At 36.4% G+C, this 17,630-nt stretch overlaps 1 protein-coding gene across 2 annotated transcripts in view; it reads right to left on the reverse strand.

Annotated features, from left to right (window-relative positions):
• Positions 1-637: 637 nt before the first annotated feature.
• CPNE8 (copine 8) overlaps positions 638-17,630 on the reverse strand; it is a 110,416-nt gene continuing 93,423 nt past the window's right edge. For both annotated transcript variants that reach the window (XM_080391755.1, XM_080391756.1), the window contains 4 exons: positions 15,161-15,263; positions 11,672-11,729; positions 8,395-8,468; positions 638-2,617 (listed from right to left, as the gene is read on the reverse strand). In XM_080391755.1, coding sequence (XP_080247881.1) covers positions 2,429-2,617; positions 8,395-8,468; positions 11,672-11,729; positions 15,161-15,263 — 424 coding nt within the window. In that variant the 3' untranslated portion in view covers positions 638-2,428. The remainder of the gene's footprint in view (positions 2,618-8,394; positions 8,469-11,671; positions 11,730-15,160; positions 15,264-17,630) is intronic.

The following is a 17,630-nucleotide window of genomic DNA, read 5'->3' on the forward strand; positions in this document are numbered from 1 at the left end:
ATGATATTTGGAGGAAATTCAAGTGTTGACCATTAACTCTCACCTCTACTACTGGAATGACTGAAGCTACCGTGTGAGTCTACATAATGATTCTCATACACGTTACAGAATCGAGATGTCAAACATATAGGGAATGTCACAAGTCTGGAAAAATTCTCCTTTTCCCACTAGAATACTTAGTCCACTGATAACATCTATTTCTTTCCATTACATATGTTAGATTGAGAATCTAATACCAAACAGAAGAAAAAACAGCAGCACAGGATGGTACTTAGGCTGGTGCGAAAAAATAATTTTGATCAACTAATAGTTATCTTTAAAAGCTCCTTCACTTGTTAAATGAGTTGTTAAATTAATTTTGATACTGATCTTTCCATTAATAAAAGGTGCCGGTTCAATGAGAGCTATTACTTTACACTGAATAAAATAAGTTTGTGATTTTGACCTTAGAGCTTTGACCTTCTCACCTGGTAAATACATGGGCCGCTGGGAACCAATACAAATGTCAGCATAAAGATCTGGCTAACCAAATGAAACAACAGAAATATAATATTATTTCAGTTATTTCTGAAGTGTCAACACTGTAGGTATGAAAAATAAATGCAGAAGATGGAAGGAGAACACCACCACCGTTCAGTAGATTTAAACTTACTCTTTATGATGCACTTTTCATCAAAATCTGTAGTTGCCAGGTATCAAATTTCATTCATGCAACATCAATCCACTAAGAAATACATATCCTGGTGAGAAAATTAAAGTCCATATTTATGTAAAAACTGTTTTGAAATAAAAATAAAACAAGATTTATTTTTACAAAACAAAAATATTATTATTTTTTTAACCAACAGAATAATTATCTGGAAAAAGTAATTTCCCACATAAGATAGTTAAAGGAAGTTAAATATATTTAAAAGTGGAAGATTCTGCATTTACATAGTTATATGCCATTAATATTGAAGATATGCTTTCTGGCAAAAAACTCCTCATGCTTAAAAAACGCACCTTTAGTTTCATACTGTACATTACAACATACAGTAGAAAGAAACAGAAGTAGTAAACAGGTGATATGCAAAGAAAAAAAGTTACATTACCAGACAGTTACAACTGTGACACAAAAAAATTAAAATGTTCAGTTTTAACAGTATTTGAAGGCAATTCACAATCATTTCAGGAGTTCTGTGAAATTTAAGGCCATTAGTTCTAAATAAAATGTATCTGACACAAACTCACAAAACTGTGTATTTTGTAAAAAGTATACATGCAAAACCATTTTATAATTATATATGAACAGGCATATAATAAAATTTTTGGGTAGTTCTGTACACAAAATAGTGCACAAAGCAACATGGTTGTGCAATTTTTAAACCAGTCAATTAATGTTATCATTCATGCACCCTGAATGGAAATGTGACAATATTAAACCCAAATATTAAGAGTCAGCATCCCTTTGAATGGGCAATCTAGACAAAAAAAGTTAAGATTTTATATTAAGTCTAAAACAGTCCATTATAAAACATCTGCTGTAAGCACTCCAAAAGACTTTTCTGATGCAAAATTTCCAGTGCTTTAAGGGATGCATGATAAGATTTAATGAGCTCAGTGACTCAACTATAATACTCTGATAGTTCTGATTTGAGGTAATTTTCTTTAATTACTTATAGCAAGTAAGTCTCCTAATCTGCTTCAGTAACTAGTTTAAAAACCTGTAAACTTAGATAAACCTAGGAACTGGAGCATCCCTGAAAAAAATACACATACCTCCCCCCTCAAAGTTTGGGGTTAGTTAAAAGTTATATGCAGTTGTGTTATTCACATTTTAGGAATTTATTCTCAAACCGTGAGATGGATTACTGAGCACTGACTGAAGCAATTCAGGTATTGGAAAACACATACGTATTTGTCCTTTTCTTAGCTTTCATTTGTGTTTGTTTGGAGAAACGTTCAAAGAGATATTGCTTCTCTTGTTATCTTGTGACAAACTATTGCAAGCTAGAAGACATGTGAGTCAATATTCCAAACTGTTATTCTTAAGAATAGTTATAAAAGTACTGAAATTTAAAAATAGTAACATGTAAACATTGATACAGAGTAATAGCATTCCTATACATTTATATACACACAGTATTCAGAGAGGACAATCTTTTTTGAGTTGAAATCCTGACTTGTGCTTTCCCCTCCAATAAATACATCAAAAACTAGATTTTTTTTGTCATTCCCCCCCCCCCCAAAAAAAAAAAAAAAAAAAAAAAAAAGACTTGGAGAGAACATCAACATTTTGCTCCTAGCATAAAGCTTTCCAGTTGCTTACGCAACCATAGGAGAATTTTGGTATGTGAAGAGAATTTTTCTAGCTCTGAAAAGTTACCAGAAGCTACTGCTGCATCCAGAGACTCTTGACTTTTGATAAATGCTGAGCACTTTGGAGTAGTCATATCTGAGTCTGCAACACATGAATAGGGGGTGTATAGGGTGGTGGTGCAGGTGATGGCTTTATTCCCCTGACTCTCATGTAGGACAGAAACTGCTCTGGGATCTCAGCTAAAACATCTTTAGCAAGTCTTGCCATGCTTAACACGTGGTTTCCACTTCTGTCAATGTAATCGCGGAACGGCACAAACTACAAAACAAGAGAGACATTCACACAGGTAATTATGCAGGCACAGAATACATTTTACAACACAAAAATAAGAAAGTTTTATCTAGAGAGTTAGAGTACATGAATATGCTACCTTACACATTTTATATATACATATAGATATTTTCTATTTTATATATACACATTGTATCTCAATTTTTAAACACCTGCTTTCTAATAGAAACAGTGTCATACTTTCACTCAGGTGAAGTTCTTTACATAAGGCGTGGCTAGCTCAGATTGCTAATGATGTGTTTCATTGGTGTATATATGGTTTATTTCTCACTCTCAATCATTTTCATAAAGCTGGCAATTCTGTCTCAGAAAGCTATTCTTAGCTTACTTTTCCTGCTTGTGGGGCTCTCCTACCAGACTGCCTCTGCTCCAGCAGTTTGTGAACAGAATTTTTGCCATCTGAAGTGAACAAAACAGAAAGGATGATTTTATATTCTTGACCATATTGCATTATACCTAGTAGAACTACAAACCACTTGAACCTATGAACCACTTTTTATATGATACTAACAAACGCATAAAGAATCTAAGCAAAAAGGATTGGATTAAAAAAAATAACTTGTTACATGATACCCAGATCTGCAATACCTAAACTGATGTGCTAGGCTGTGCTATGCTGGAATTCAAAGCCTAACAGTGCCTTTTCACCCTCTCGCAAAACAGGGAAAATTTAATTCTTAACTGTTGTATTGCAGGATAAAACTAGAACTGATTGATAAGTCAGACCAACAGATCTCTCATCTGCTGGTTGAACACTAAAATCTGAAGACTCTTTTGCCCATTATACCAACCAGAAAAATTTTTGCTTTCTTGGATGCACAGCATCCAAGGCTACAGATTAAATTCCATTTTTCTAAAAAGCATCAATGTTTTCAAGATTTAGGGGAACACTGAAAAACAGTGAGAGTTTAGCCTACACCGTATTTCTGAGATCCTGAGAGTTTTCCAAAAAAGACAGAAATAAAGAGAACTATTAAATATATTAGGCAAATAAAATAATAATAATAAAAAATCTTGGGGAAAACACCCAAACCAGAACAAAAAACCAACCAAACCCAAAGACAACATTTCAGCAATAAAGAACTTGAATGTAATCTAATTGTTTTTACAACAACTTTGGAAAACACTTCTCATCCAGGACTTAAGAAACTTATTTAGGCATCAGTCTCCTACTAAAAGGTGTTTAGAATTCAAGTAAGAGATGACTCTTTGCATAACCCTCCTGAAAAGGATCTTAAAGTGCCAGGAAAAAAAAGACTTCAAGCCTGGGTATTTGAACTATGTGGAATTAAACTGAAACCTGTGACCAACAGCTACTGATTCGGGCATTTCCCTAGGGAGCTGTAGATTGGCGGTTTTTTAAAAGATCACAGAAGATCACTTGATCATGGAACTGTTGAAGCTAGAAGTGACCTCTAGAGATCCGTTAGTCCACCCTGGCTGCTGAAGCAGACAGCTAGTGCAGGCTGTCATAGTTAGCAAGACTACAAGAGTAGTCAGCAAGACTATTTAACGGGACCAGCCTTTATTCCGGACAGGAGCATCCTTTACCACTTCATTGTGTTGTGTCCAAGAATGTATCAGGCATAAGGGCAGGAGAACAGCAGGCAAAAAGGAACCTGATTTTAGGGTATTAAGCCAGGAAGCAAGGTTCCATAATTAGCAAGCTGTTCCATAATTAGCTGTCTTAACAATTTCTGCATTTATTCAGTAACTCTTCAATAAAAAAGACAAGCACATACTGTGACATTTACTAGCACTGACTTCTCCATTTCACTAAAAAAGCTCTAGCAGTTTTCAGAAGCCAGCCCAGCACTGCCCTGTTTCAAGTGTTTGTTCCTTCCTAAAACTCCATCAATTTTTCTGGAAGAACAGATCTGACTGTCCCCAGAAGCATGAAGTTAGAATAACAAAACAAAACAAGCATCTCGGTAGCCTGCTGATTTACACATTCGGCTGGGAAGGGATAAGGCTGGTGTTCGTTTCCCCCTCCTGTGCTTATTTATTTTATAATGCAATGCCAGTCTTATGTAAAAAGCACATGCAGTCTGAGTTAAAGAACAAAATGTGTCCCATCCCAAGCGATCACCTATAAGGCCATCATCGTGGTCTGCAGACGTGAAACCTCAGACCACTGTTCTGCAGCAAAAATTGTTGAAATGCAATTATACAATATAGATGGCCTAAATTACTTCTCGCTCCCCTCTGCTCGCTGAATATAGATGTCGGAGGAGCTGGAGGAGCTATGGACAGATAAGCATACATACAGAAATACAAGGACAGCTGGCAATGGCAGCAAAGCCTAGAGCTAACATGTAGAAGGAGTAGAGGTGGCAGAAGAATGAAAGATGAAGGAGAAACCACAGGGAAACTGATGGAATGTAAGTGGTTTTTTCCATAGTTTGAGAGTTTAATTTAAAAGGGTGATATAAAAATTTTTCAAGAGAAACAAAAGGTACATTACTTTGAGTATTTCTCCTAGAACTTCTTAAATAGAAAAAGGATAACAAAGGAGAAGAAATTAAATACACTGAGGAGGAGTTGGTACACATGTAATAAAGAGTCCCTAAAATATGTATGTTTACTGGCGAGCAGGGAATAATGAAAGTCACGTCTTTACACAGATTGCAGTCAGTAGTAAATATAATAGATACAGTGAGTCACTGTTAGCAGGCAAATTTTTTCTTTCCTAATTTAATTAAAAAAATTCACAATACTGACTGTTAAAATTTAAGAACTTTAATAAAACAGTTAATTTCAGTAACTAACCTAATACACAAAAAAGATAAACTTTTTGTATTTGAGTAGCTAGTTTTATAAAAGCAAAACTGTTTTTTATCCTGCCAGATATAAAATAAAGGTCATAGCAAACCTAAAGGCTTTGACATTATCCCTTTTTATTTATTTAGCTAGTCTATAACGTGTTTGTTAGTATTTAGACAGAAAAAGTGCGTAATACTGCCTTCAGGTAGTTCAATATGTCTTAGGGCAAAGTTCTGATTGAAATATGTTAATAGTAAATAAATGTTTTATTACATTTCTGATATGCAGTGAATTCTAAAGAAATACAAAAGGGGTATTCAACACATTTTTTATTTCTCAGGAGAAATTGGAATATTCCTGATGCAAAACATTTTCACAAATCTTGTTTATAACATTTGAAGAACTCTATCCGTTTATGCTCTTTGAATGTAAAACCAGCAGCTTTTGGAGCTGCTGTTGCTCAGAGAAATTATGTATAATTACATTGCGTATATTTAAATGCATTTAAACATAAGTGCAAAGCATGCCAGAGATATCTGAATTAGCTTTAAAATTCTGACATGGCATAGGGCTTTCTTCGCAGAAATACTGGTTTGGGGTCTAGAAACATTTCCAGCTCTGGAGGCAGATCTCCACATGTTGCTCTGTCGAAAGCACTGACATATATAGCATAACAGCTTACAGACAGTCCTTCTCTAGCCCAATATAGACTACAAGGAACATTATAAAGGCTTTGACAAAATAAGAAACATCATTTCTTGCCTCCTGTTCAGCTGTCCCTCTTCTCATCTCTACTTTTATAATTACCTTTTTGACAACACTGACTAAAGCAGCCAGCATGCCTTACTCTAAGAGTTTTGTATGTCACCCTCCCTTCAGTTGTTTTCTCTGTATGTTGCAGAAATTAAAAAAGTCTCATTTTCAACTATTAGAAAAAGTAATTAAGGAATCTATTACTTTCTTCAATGTATATCCATACAGATTATGGGAGTCTTTTAACTGCTGTCATCTTATACTCATTTCTGATCCCCATTTAGGAAAAAAAATAGAGAGGGAATTTTAATGTATTATTTATTGCACTGAGAAACTTTAAGACTGGAAAAAGAGATCTGATGGTTTTAATTTCCATATATTTCTGTAGATTTGTATAGTTTGTCTTCTAAACAAAAATAACTATAAAATCAGGCGTCACATATATGTTTTGAACACTTCCTTGGATTGAGGTATTGTATCCACCAGCAGTTACCAAATCCTTAAATGTTCACATACCAGTATTTGTAACATTAAACATTTTGAAGTTTCATTTCCTGCATATATAGTTGAAAAGAAATATACACATTCCACACTTCATCAGCTGCAATCTGGCCTGCATTATTAAAACATTTTCATCTGCAATATAAGCTATTCATATAGCTCAGTTATTCAATAAATATATACATCCTATGAACCAACAATTATATAAAAACCCAATCTGGCTTGGAGAGAAATCAGTGAAAACAAGCAGGAGGAAAAATAAGTGAACACTATGAATTTTGACAAATAGGAGGAATAAAGGCAGAAGAAGAAATGGCAGAACTAAGGTAACGTTTGAACCTAAGGATGCCTGTCAGTCTTTGAGAGGCATTTGGATGCCTTTAATAGCACGCTTTAACTTTTGGTCAGCCCTGAAGTGGTCAGGCAGTTGGACTAGTTCTTTGTTGTAGGTCCCTTCTGATTGAAATATCCTGTTTTATAGATGTATTCAGACATTTCCAGAAAAACATGCCTTCCATAAAAATTTTGTTTTAGACAGATATTCTTTCTACAGTCATCAGATTGATCCAATTTTTCAGTAGTTTTCTGCTTTTCAAATGTCAACTTCTTTAATACTTTAGCAAGCAGGGATTAGCGTGCTGAGCCACCAAACGTCTTTCTGTTTGGTTCCGCTGTAGCATTCCATGAAAATGAAAAATGCATAGCTAGTTAATTTTATTTGAACAAGAAAATAATTATGAAATAAGTCTGTCTGGGGGATGGGTAATCAGGAAACAAGACGGGGTGCCTGGAGCATTGATGAAGTACATAGTTTGGACAATCTGTGGGGTTCTAGAAATCTGCAGCTCTCAGGGAAAGGGGGATTATGGTGGCTGTGTACATGCATACAGAACCGCTGTACCACCCTGACAGTGGTTGCACAGGTTTGAATGACAACTACTGGGCTGACTGAACAACTGTAGAGAGCAGGAACCGAACCAGAGGACTTCGACAAAGAAATGGAGGTGTCCATGGAATGCAGATCAGAGTAGCACTCTTACAGATTGGGTCAGATCATAGAATCATAGAATGGTTTGGGTTGGAAGGGACCTTAGAGACCACCCAGTCCAACCCCTCCTGCAATGAGCAGGGCCATCTTCAACTAGACTAGGTTTCTCAGAGCCCCATCCAACCTGACATTGAATGTTTCCAGGGATGGGGCATCAACAACATCTCTGGGCAATCTGTTCCAGCTATCATCTGAAGTTCCTTAAAGCATGAGACAAGTGCATGGCTGTATGTGGCAGATGCAACATAGGAACTGGGAGACACTCACAGTTTTCTGGACTGGCAGTTAAAGGCAAGGAAAGATACCCCAGGCATCTCAAATGCACTTCTTAGAAGTCTAGGTATTGCCGAGTTCCACAAAAGCTGCATTTTTTCTTTATGGAATCATAGTGAGATTGCAGTGCAGAGGCAACTGACTGTTCTCCCGTGCCTGTATAACTCTGTATAAGACTTTTATCAGTGTGCTGCCAGTTAGGGGTCATTTCCTAATGCAGATCCACTATATAAAGGCTTATAGGTATCACAGAGAGTTTTTTCTGAGCTTGTTACGAACACCCCAAGATAAGTTATCTCAGTGCTCAGGGTTAAGGTAAATTGAAAGGCAGGAATACAGATTGAAACAAGAATTCAAAACCAACAGGATCAGTAAAAATCTGTTAAGAGTAAATTTTCTCTCCCACCTGCACAATGTCTCTTTCTGCAAACTTTCCTCTTGAAGAAATCCTCACTACATCACCATCCAGTTCTTCCATAGCTTAAAAAAAGAAACAAAATTAATTCATCTATGAGGTCAGCTACACAACAAAATCAATCTTACTGAGAAAAACTTTAGTCAGTGTACACTTTAGGACAACAAAACCAATTGTTATTTAGGTAAGTTTTTAAGATCATTTGAGCCATAAAAACCATCATGCTTTGTAGTTATTTTATACTTTTTCATGCTGACAAAACATACTTTTTGCCTTTACTGCCATCTTCAGAACAAAACAGACCATGATAAGGTTCTTACCCTTCCAGCACTCAAACCAGCAAAGTATATCTGTTTTGGTAAGGCTATATTTATACTTTCACAGGTGGAGAAGAATTTATCTTTAGCAATTATTCTTACAGAAGATATCACACAGAATACAGCACAAAGAGGTAGTAACTCACATTCGTACTGGAAAAGTAATGACTGTTAATGCATAGGAATGAGGAGTTCTTAAAGAAAAATATTACATTTATTGGGTAACTTTTCTTGTATCTTTCTGAGCAGGATCCAGGAAAACTCTAAAATTATCCAGATACCCAGAACCCATTCTTGGTAGAGAGGCATACCTGCTCTCTGGTCTGTGTTAAAATGGGTGAATTTGGGATCACAGATTACAGCTTAGCTCTTGGAATTGCTGTCCTACAATCCTTTCAGCATACACTATGAAGATCAAAGCCCTGATCTCTGAGCTTCTCAGGGGTTTGCAAACTGGGCTGAGTTCACTGAAACCCAAGAGTTAAGAGCATTTCAAAACTTAGCTCTTCCAATGTAAGAACTAGAAAGCAGAAATGATGCTATCAGGAGCCAAGCTCAAGCCAAACAAAAGAGCATGTTTATGCAAAGAAAAAATTAGTAGGTCTGTAGAGCACGTTGCCAGATAATGCTGATAATGCAAAAAATGTACTTGTGTTGAAATGAGGAGACTGAACAAGCATTTGAAGGAGAGAGCCACTGAAAATTTCCAAAACAGACATATAAAGCACATCCCGTTCAGGAAATTCAAATCTAAAAACAGTATTCAGGGAAGTATCATATTTACTTATTCTGTTCTTCATGTTCTCTAGATAACCACCCATGGCCATGTCAGATACAGAATACTGGGCAAAACAGACCCCTGATCTGACCTGTTATAGTCATCTTCACATCCTTAAGCAATGCTCTGCCAAATGTATGTGCCATCTAGCTGAGCTCCAGACTTTTAAGAACCTTTCTGGTAGCCCCCAGGGGCTGGGAGATCTAAGGGGGCAGTGGTATCTGGAGAGGAGTAGCTTAGTCTCTCTACAGCAGAGCTGGAGCTTGACTGACATTTGAATTGTAAGACAGTGTGCCTGGAACCCTCCTACACACACACTTCAGCATCCATATCAGACATGGAGTCTGTTGTTTTTTCCAGAAGGAATTTCTGCAGATGGAAAAGTAATTTCTCTGCCTACAGATTTGGCATACACCAGCACAACGAAGCTGGCGAAGGGTCCAGAGCACAAATCTTATGAGGGGCAGCTGAGGGAATCGGGGTTGATTATTCTGGAGAAAAGGAGGTTCCTGGGGGACCTCATCGCTCTCTACAACTCCCTGACAGGGGCTGTAGGCAGGTGGGAGTCGGTCTCTTCTCCCAGATAACAAGCAACAGGACAAGAGGAAATGGCTTCAAGTTGCCCAGGAGAGGTTTAGATATCAGGAAAAATTTCTTCCCTGAAAGGGTGGTCAAGCATTGGAACAGGCTGTCTGGGGAAGTGGTGGAATCCCTGGAAGTGTTTAAAAAATACGTGGAGGTGGTGCTTAGGGACAGGGTTTAGTGGTAGACTTGGCAGTCCTGGGTTAATGGTTGGACCTGATGACGTTAAAGGTCTTTCCCAACCTAAACAATTATATTATTCTATGATTCTTTAATAGGCGAACTTCACTGAGGTAGTACACTCAAGGAATGTAGGTCCAAAAATGGAAACTGTATCCTGCAGTACAAACAGAATCCTACCTTAAGAAAAACAACAGGGATAATACCCCAAGAATTCTGCAAAGACAACCTCCAGAAGTACAAAGACAGAATCTACATGTCCTGACTGAGTTAAGGGGAGCCTGGACAAACCCAAGGACTGGAGAAACAGAGAGAAAGGGAAAAGGCAAAGGAGGGGTGAAAGAAAAGTAAGGAACACACAACTGAAGTTGGAATTCTCGGGGGTAAAAATGAAGTTTGTAAATTTCCGACATATACATTTACGAAGACAAACTTTTTTCTCATTGATTGTGGCATACAATCATCTGAAGTGTAAGCATCCACTTGGACAATCTCTTCAAGGAATAAGATACTTATCACTAATATACCACTTGCCAAAAAGCATAAGAAAGTCAATCCCCAGTAAATGTTTTTCTTCTTGTGTTATTTTTTCCTCTTGTTTTCATACTCTTAGAATATTTGGACAAGAATTAACGTGTACAGTCTTTAGTGACTACTTACATTATACATCTGTGGTAGAACTAAGTATGTACAAAAGAAGGCATACTGTCTAATCAGAAGTACTAGAATTAAAAAGAAAAGATGTAGGACTTTGAGAAATAGATATACAGGGAACATCTACACTTCATAGTGCAGTGATATACACAAAAGCATGTAATAAATTGGTCCAAATAATGGAAGCAGCTTAGTTATTGCAATAGAGAATGGTGCTCTGAAAGAATATGTAGATAATTCTGGTAATTTCTCTCCTGCTGTAATATTCTCTCAATGCTGCTACACAGTAAGGCTCACTCCTGCTACCTAGTGAAACCCAGTTTAACCCAGATCACCTCCTCAAATATATTTATTTTTCTCAGTATTTTAGTACTGCAGTAAGAAGAGATGATGAATACTTCCATTCAACTGACATTTCACAAGGCAACTAAATACCTGTGCTGAAGAAATTCAATATTACTTGAGTATACTTGCTTTCCTGTGGATTTTTTTTTCCACTTGTCTTCTGGAGCTCTGTAAATGCTGAGCCCCCATATGGTTCTGTGACTTGAACAGAGAGCCTAAGGGGCTACGCAGCTCCACATGGTAGCTTGTAATCATACTGAGTTATCAATCAATCCAGCTGGAAATGTCAACAGTGCCTTACTGCTTGTTCCATATTACGCTCTTTTAAAGAACAATATTTGTTTGAAAAGCAACATATTACCAAAACGTAAACAAACATAAAAAATTCCAGGAAAAACACTAGAACACTTACCATCAAACTCTGCTGGTCCTACACCCACTATAATTATTGACATTGGAAGCTTTGAAGCCTTCAAAAGTAGAAGAAAAAGAGGTTTAACGCATTATATAATCTCTGCCAATAGTACGTGAGATCTGAGGGCAATCTGAATAAAAACCATGCAGAAGTTATGTTTTAATAAGCAACTTTTTTTTCCACCTAAAATGTTGCGTGGTGTAAACTGTCTGCCTAAGTGGTACAAAACATCTTGAACGAAGATAGAAAGGCAGATGATTATTTTTTTTTTTCTTATAAAGTGTTTGAACCATATAGGATTGTAATTAAACACAACAAACTATGCTAAGATTTAATGCTAATATGACAACTAAGATGACACATTTATCTTAGAAACTTCTGTAAACTGACAATAATTGCAAATATGTATCAAATGACAGTTTGACATACATTTAAATGTACTTTGCTGTTTCTTGATATTACATAGCTGTTTGGAACTATGTGACAATATGTTTCACATAGACCTAATGCCAATTTATCTCAAGAGAATAAATTATCTATTTGAGCAATATGTATCTTACATTTCTTCCATGAACGAAATTTTTTTCAGTTCAGTCATCCATGCCACAAAATAAGATATCGAACTGGCTTATGGTAACATTTTTGATTTTTACTTTATCTTTTTAATTCAATGAAACAAGGCAAAGATGATAATTGGCTTTTCCTGAATAAACTCTCTGTAAAACCTTTAAAATTATGAGGACAGTATCATAAATATTGGGTTCCCATGCCCTGATAGGAACACCAGATATCTGCTAGTTTACAGAAATAACCTGAAACTGCCTCTGTTGAGGAGGGTAACAACTGGAAAAAGAAAAACCTTTACCAAATGTCAGGGTTGACAATTGCTCCTTATTGAGATATTCTGATGAACTCTGAAATGCCTATGCTCATTTTAAACAGGACTATGCACTAGCCAAAAATCATAGATGTACAGTTTCTGCTAAATTAAACTCTGCTACACTGAAGTCTGAAGTTAAGTGGTTTTAGAACACAGTGTTATCCTTTTCTTTTGGAATATAAAGTAGTTTTCTCCCTTATTTAAAATATATTCTCATTTTAGATATATCATCACCATTTCCCATTTTTCATCTGTCATAATACTACATATAAAAGCAATTTTCTTTAAGCAGAAGGTTTACAGTTAATTACTGTAAACATGCTATTTAAAACAATGAAAATATGCCATTCTTTAAATCACTATTTCATGTTCTACACCACTATACATTATATGCTATATACTATACATTGACTGAAAATTCATCACAAAGTGCTACTACATAGCCAATCTTCCAGCTAAAATTCTGTAGCAGAGTAAAAAAAAAATTAATAATCCCATGTTAAGTCAAATAGTAATATACTACTGAAGATAACAGTAAAAGCCTGTCTGGCCATGGTCCTGGGCAAAGAGCTCTAGGTGGCCCTTCTCGAGCAGGGGTTTTGGACAAGATGATGTCCAGGGGTCCCTTTCTGCCTAAACCTATCTGTGATTCTGTAACAGCCATAAATCCAGTGTAACTGTAACTGAATCACAGTGCCCTGCGTAAGTCAATAATACTGAGTATAAAATATTTTTGAGGCATGAAGGCATTTCTTAGAACAGAACACCTTCTGTTTTCTAGGTGTTTTCTAGAATCTTATTGCTTGATTGTAAAGAAAACATCCTTTAAAGAGATTCCTACTCACAGAGACACAATATTATGTGACACAATGTATACAGAACAGTAAGTGGCAAGGACAGCATAAAGACAAAGAGTTAAACTTCTGCACATAAACTTAAGTGTCGCCATTTCCTGAATGACAGTATAACCTTTAAACAGTTTGGTAAAACAGAATGTATCCTACACACATGCTGTAATGAGAAAGATGCCTAAAAGCACAATTAGTGTTAAAATGAAATATGCTTTTCCTGAGTTTCATACATACCAAGCTGCATTGAACATCACTGCCTTTTTTTTTTAATTTTGGATATTATTAAGACTGAAAAAAACCTATTATTGAATAGCATTTAATTAGTTCTGTCATGGTATTCTACACTCACACTTCAAGAAGCACACAGAAAAATGAATACATCTTCATAAAAAGAAAAAAACAGCAAATATGCCCACACTTCTACTCATTCCAAGCTAACAACACATCTGCCGTATTTCCAGACAGTTGCAGACTAACAGCTATATTCCTGGAAACGAACTGTTACTGGAAACAAAGTTTTTCTGTATGACCTAGTAGCAAATTACTTAATCTTACAAGATATCAGCCAATTGGACTTGCTGATCTTTTAATTATGGATTTCAAATTGAGGGGTGAGTTAAATCAAGAGTTGCTCTTTATTCTCCATGGTGCCTTTTTGTCATCTAAGAGAAGCTATACTCCACCCTTCTAGGCTAGATTACAGGATGAACTTCCAAGCTAGAAGCTTGCCTATCTCCTTTAAAAGCGAGAGTCATTTTATCCTATTTTAATATTGGAAGCTGGAAGAGGAAAGGAAGTAAACTGGTACCTTCAAACAGTTATAACTTTGGGTGTAAAAGCTTACCAGATGGCTGCCAGAGTCCTTATTTATACACAGACTCTGTCTAGGTGTTGCAGGCTAGAACTTGAGGGCACCTTGCTTTCCAGTAAAGAACATTTCAATAATATTTTCATGTGCGCCCCACAAACTGGAATGGTACTGAATCTCTACAGGAGGTAGTACAAGTGGGCCTTCAAAAATATGCCAACTAATTCTATGCTACTCATTTTGAAACGATGTTTAATTATTTTATTGTAGGCCTTTCACTCACCGCTTCACTATTAACAAGATCCACTACGGTATGTTCAAAACTATCGGTGTAAAACTTTTCAAACCCTGTCTAGAAGTTGTTCCTGTGTGTACATCTGACATTTCCCAGGGGCAAAAGCAAAATGGAACCTGTTCATAATACAGAATATTACTTATATGCACAGCAGTTTTGAAAAGAAAAATATTGAAAATAATGCAGAAACTGAGAACAGATTAAGAATTTTCAGAATTCTAGGGGACTAAGAAGGAAATCAAATTACTGGTATGCTTGCCATTTGCCAGAAAGTTTGGGGCAATTTTTAAAAAGCAGGGGATCAAGGCTGTCTACAATTACTAAAAAGATAAAGAACAGTTCACTGTGAAAAACTGCATGGTGGGATGTGCATGAGGAAGGAGGAGGCAAGAAGCAGATGAGGAAAGTCATATGAACACACAGTGTTAGAGAGAAGAGTCTAATTTCTCACAGAACACTATCTAATTAAGCGGAGATTCAACTTTTGCTTTTTTTTGTATTTATGCATGATAAACAGTTGCTGCTTGGAATAGATGTTTACTTTATGGAACAGTTTAGTGCCTGAAATGTTAACTGATACAGTTTATTGCCTGAAGCAGGAACTCCTAGAAACCTATGTCTTTTAAATTTCAACACTTTCAGCAAAACTTACATTCACTATGGATTCTTTTGTCTGAGCCATATCGGAAATAACTCCATCTGTAATAATGAGAAGAACAAAATACTGGGAGCCATCTTTTACTGAAGCAGCATATCTAAGGGAAGAAAAAAACCAACATTATAATAGTAAAAAAACCCTTTATACAAAGGAACTATTATGAAAAGAAGCTGTATTTTAAAAATTTGACTACTAAGGACTAATAAAAATAAAGAAACATGATGCAGTGGATTTCGAAAGTAAGGACATTCATAATTAAGATGGACATTCTACTTTCAAATGAGAATATTAGAAAAATGTAACCAATACAATATTGATATTGATAATCTGCATGTGTTGAACAGTGAAAAATGGGAACTATATCACTACCAAGAGGAACATGGACAGAATGTCCTTTATAGAATCATGAGTTGTTAGAAAGTCTTAGTTATTTAACAGTTATTACCTCTGGGGAACATAGTTTAGTATGAAGAGCATACATTAATATGAAATGGTTGGTTTTATAGCACAGATAAAAATTATCAGGAATCAGCATATTGCATAATTTTTCAGCAATTTTAAAATTTTTCTGTGTGTCTTACAAAACCAGCTTGCTTACTGTTGAGCATGCTTGCAGATTTATAGTTCACATTTGTGTGCATATTTGTAAAATGGATGTACATGCACTCTGCAACCCTGGCTTAGATATTCATCCGTTCACACCACCCATAGATGCTCTTTCAAGACTCAAGCTTCTCGCTGCGTTGTACAGAAATACAAGACAAAAATATATCCAGTGCCATTTCAATCCCACCTCAGCCAAAGGACCCGAGAAGCAAGTGCTCTTTGAAAATGAGCAGCTTTGGAAGATCTGGGAAGTCCTGAAAGATGGTGAGTCCATAGCAGCCTCACTGAACTTTGTGGCCTGCATACCAGAAACTAAGACTTCAGGTTCATTTATCTTCAACTTCTAAGGGTCAAAGTGTCCTATGTAGTCAAAGAAGATTTTTTTTGTGTGTGTGGAGCAGGCTGCTCAACTTGCTGATTCACTTGACAGCAGACAGTATAGCTCCTATTTTCATGAAGGCTTGGTGCTGTAAAGGAGTCAAATAGTAGAACCTTGGAGTAAAAGTAGCAACGAATAGTATGGAGTGCAGTAAAAAAAAATAAAAATATTACTCTCCATATGAATACTGTGGAATAGATGCTCAAGTACAGAATATGACTGTCAAAGAACTCACCACCTTACTGGTTATTGAATATGAAAGGCCTGGCTCACTTAACAGGATATGTTCTAATGATGCTCATGATGATTGCACGTGCTTAGAAAATTCAAACTCTGAGTTGACACAGTGCTTTTGCAAGCAAATACTGCCAATAAATAAGATGCTGTAACCACAACATTTACAGGAGTTTGGAGGAGTGTGTGTGAAATGGAATCTACAACTCACAGAAAGCCATCACAGTCCTCCCTCTCCCTCCCCAAGATACAGATGTGTAGAAAAGCCACACAGACAACGAACCTGCTGAACTTAACCTATTTGCACGCTGGCAGTAGGGACTGGTAGTTAAATGTCTAGATTAGCAAGACCTACTGTGGAATAGATTTTCACTACGATGAGGAGACATATCTCATTTTTCCACACCACTTATAATCTTTTCAATGATGACTGCAGTGACAAGGGATGATGGGTGAGTAAAATAAAAATCCATTATCCTTTCTGAGCACTTAATACTGTCAACATACCTACACTGAAGAAATGGAACAGAAATTTGGTTATTTCATATTTTCCACAGAGTAAAACATTCTGAAGTCTTTTGCAAGAAAGATCTTATATATGGAAGGGAGATGACAGAAGACACTAGACTGAATCTAGTGTAGCTTAGATAACTCTTTAGCTGGGGGAAGGACAATAAACTCATTATCTGCTTAAAGAGCTTCTGAAGAGTTCTGAGATCACAACAGGATAGTAATATCTGACATTGTTTCCAGAGATTTCGTCAGAGGCATATTTTAAGTAGGAGGGATGTGGGAAAAAGAAATTTCTTTGATGGCAGGTAGGCTAGATCACAACTTCTAGTACCATGTCTATGAGAGTCAATAGAACAGCCAAGAAGCTGAACCTTGAAGGGAAATGGCATTACTGAGAACTCGATTGGTACGTGGGTTGTATTAAGGATGATCACGCAGTAGAAATCCTCATGAAGATACTTAGCTTTTCCACTATAGTGTAAAGTGATTTGTTACCAGAAGGGGTTTCCAAAGTTTGCAACGGTTTGATATTTAGACAAAAGTTCAGTGGAAGAACTACAAATGCTGGTGACAGGCTTCTGTAATTCTGGAAAAGCTGACAAATATTCCTGAGAAACAACGGTAAGAAAAGGAACTCAATTTATGTCAATGCTTTGATGGTGTTGGATCAAGAATTTCAATTTTTGCAATGAACAGAAGGCTTGATGTTAATTGCCAAATTCTGAACCAGCC

This window comes from Falco punctatus (genome assembly GCF_963210335.1).
Source record: "Falco punctatus genome assembly, chromosome: 6".
Classification (NCBI taxonomy): Eukaryota; Metazoa; Chordata; class Aves; order Falconiformes; family Falconidae; genus Falco; species Falco punctatus.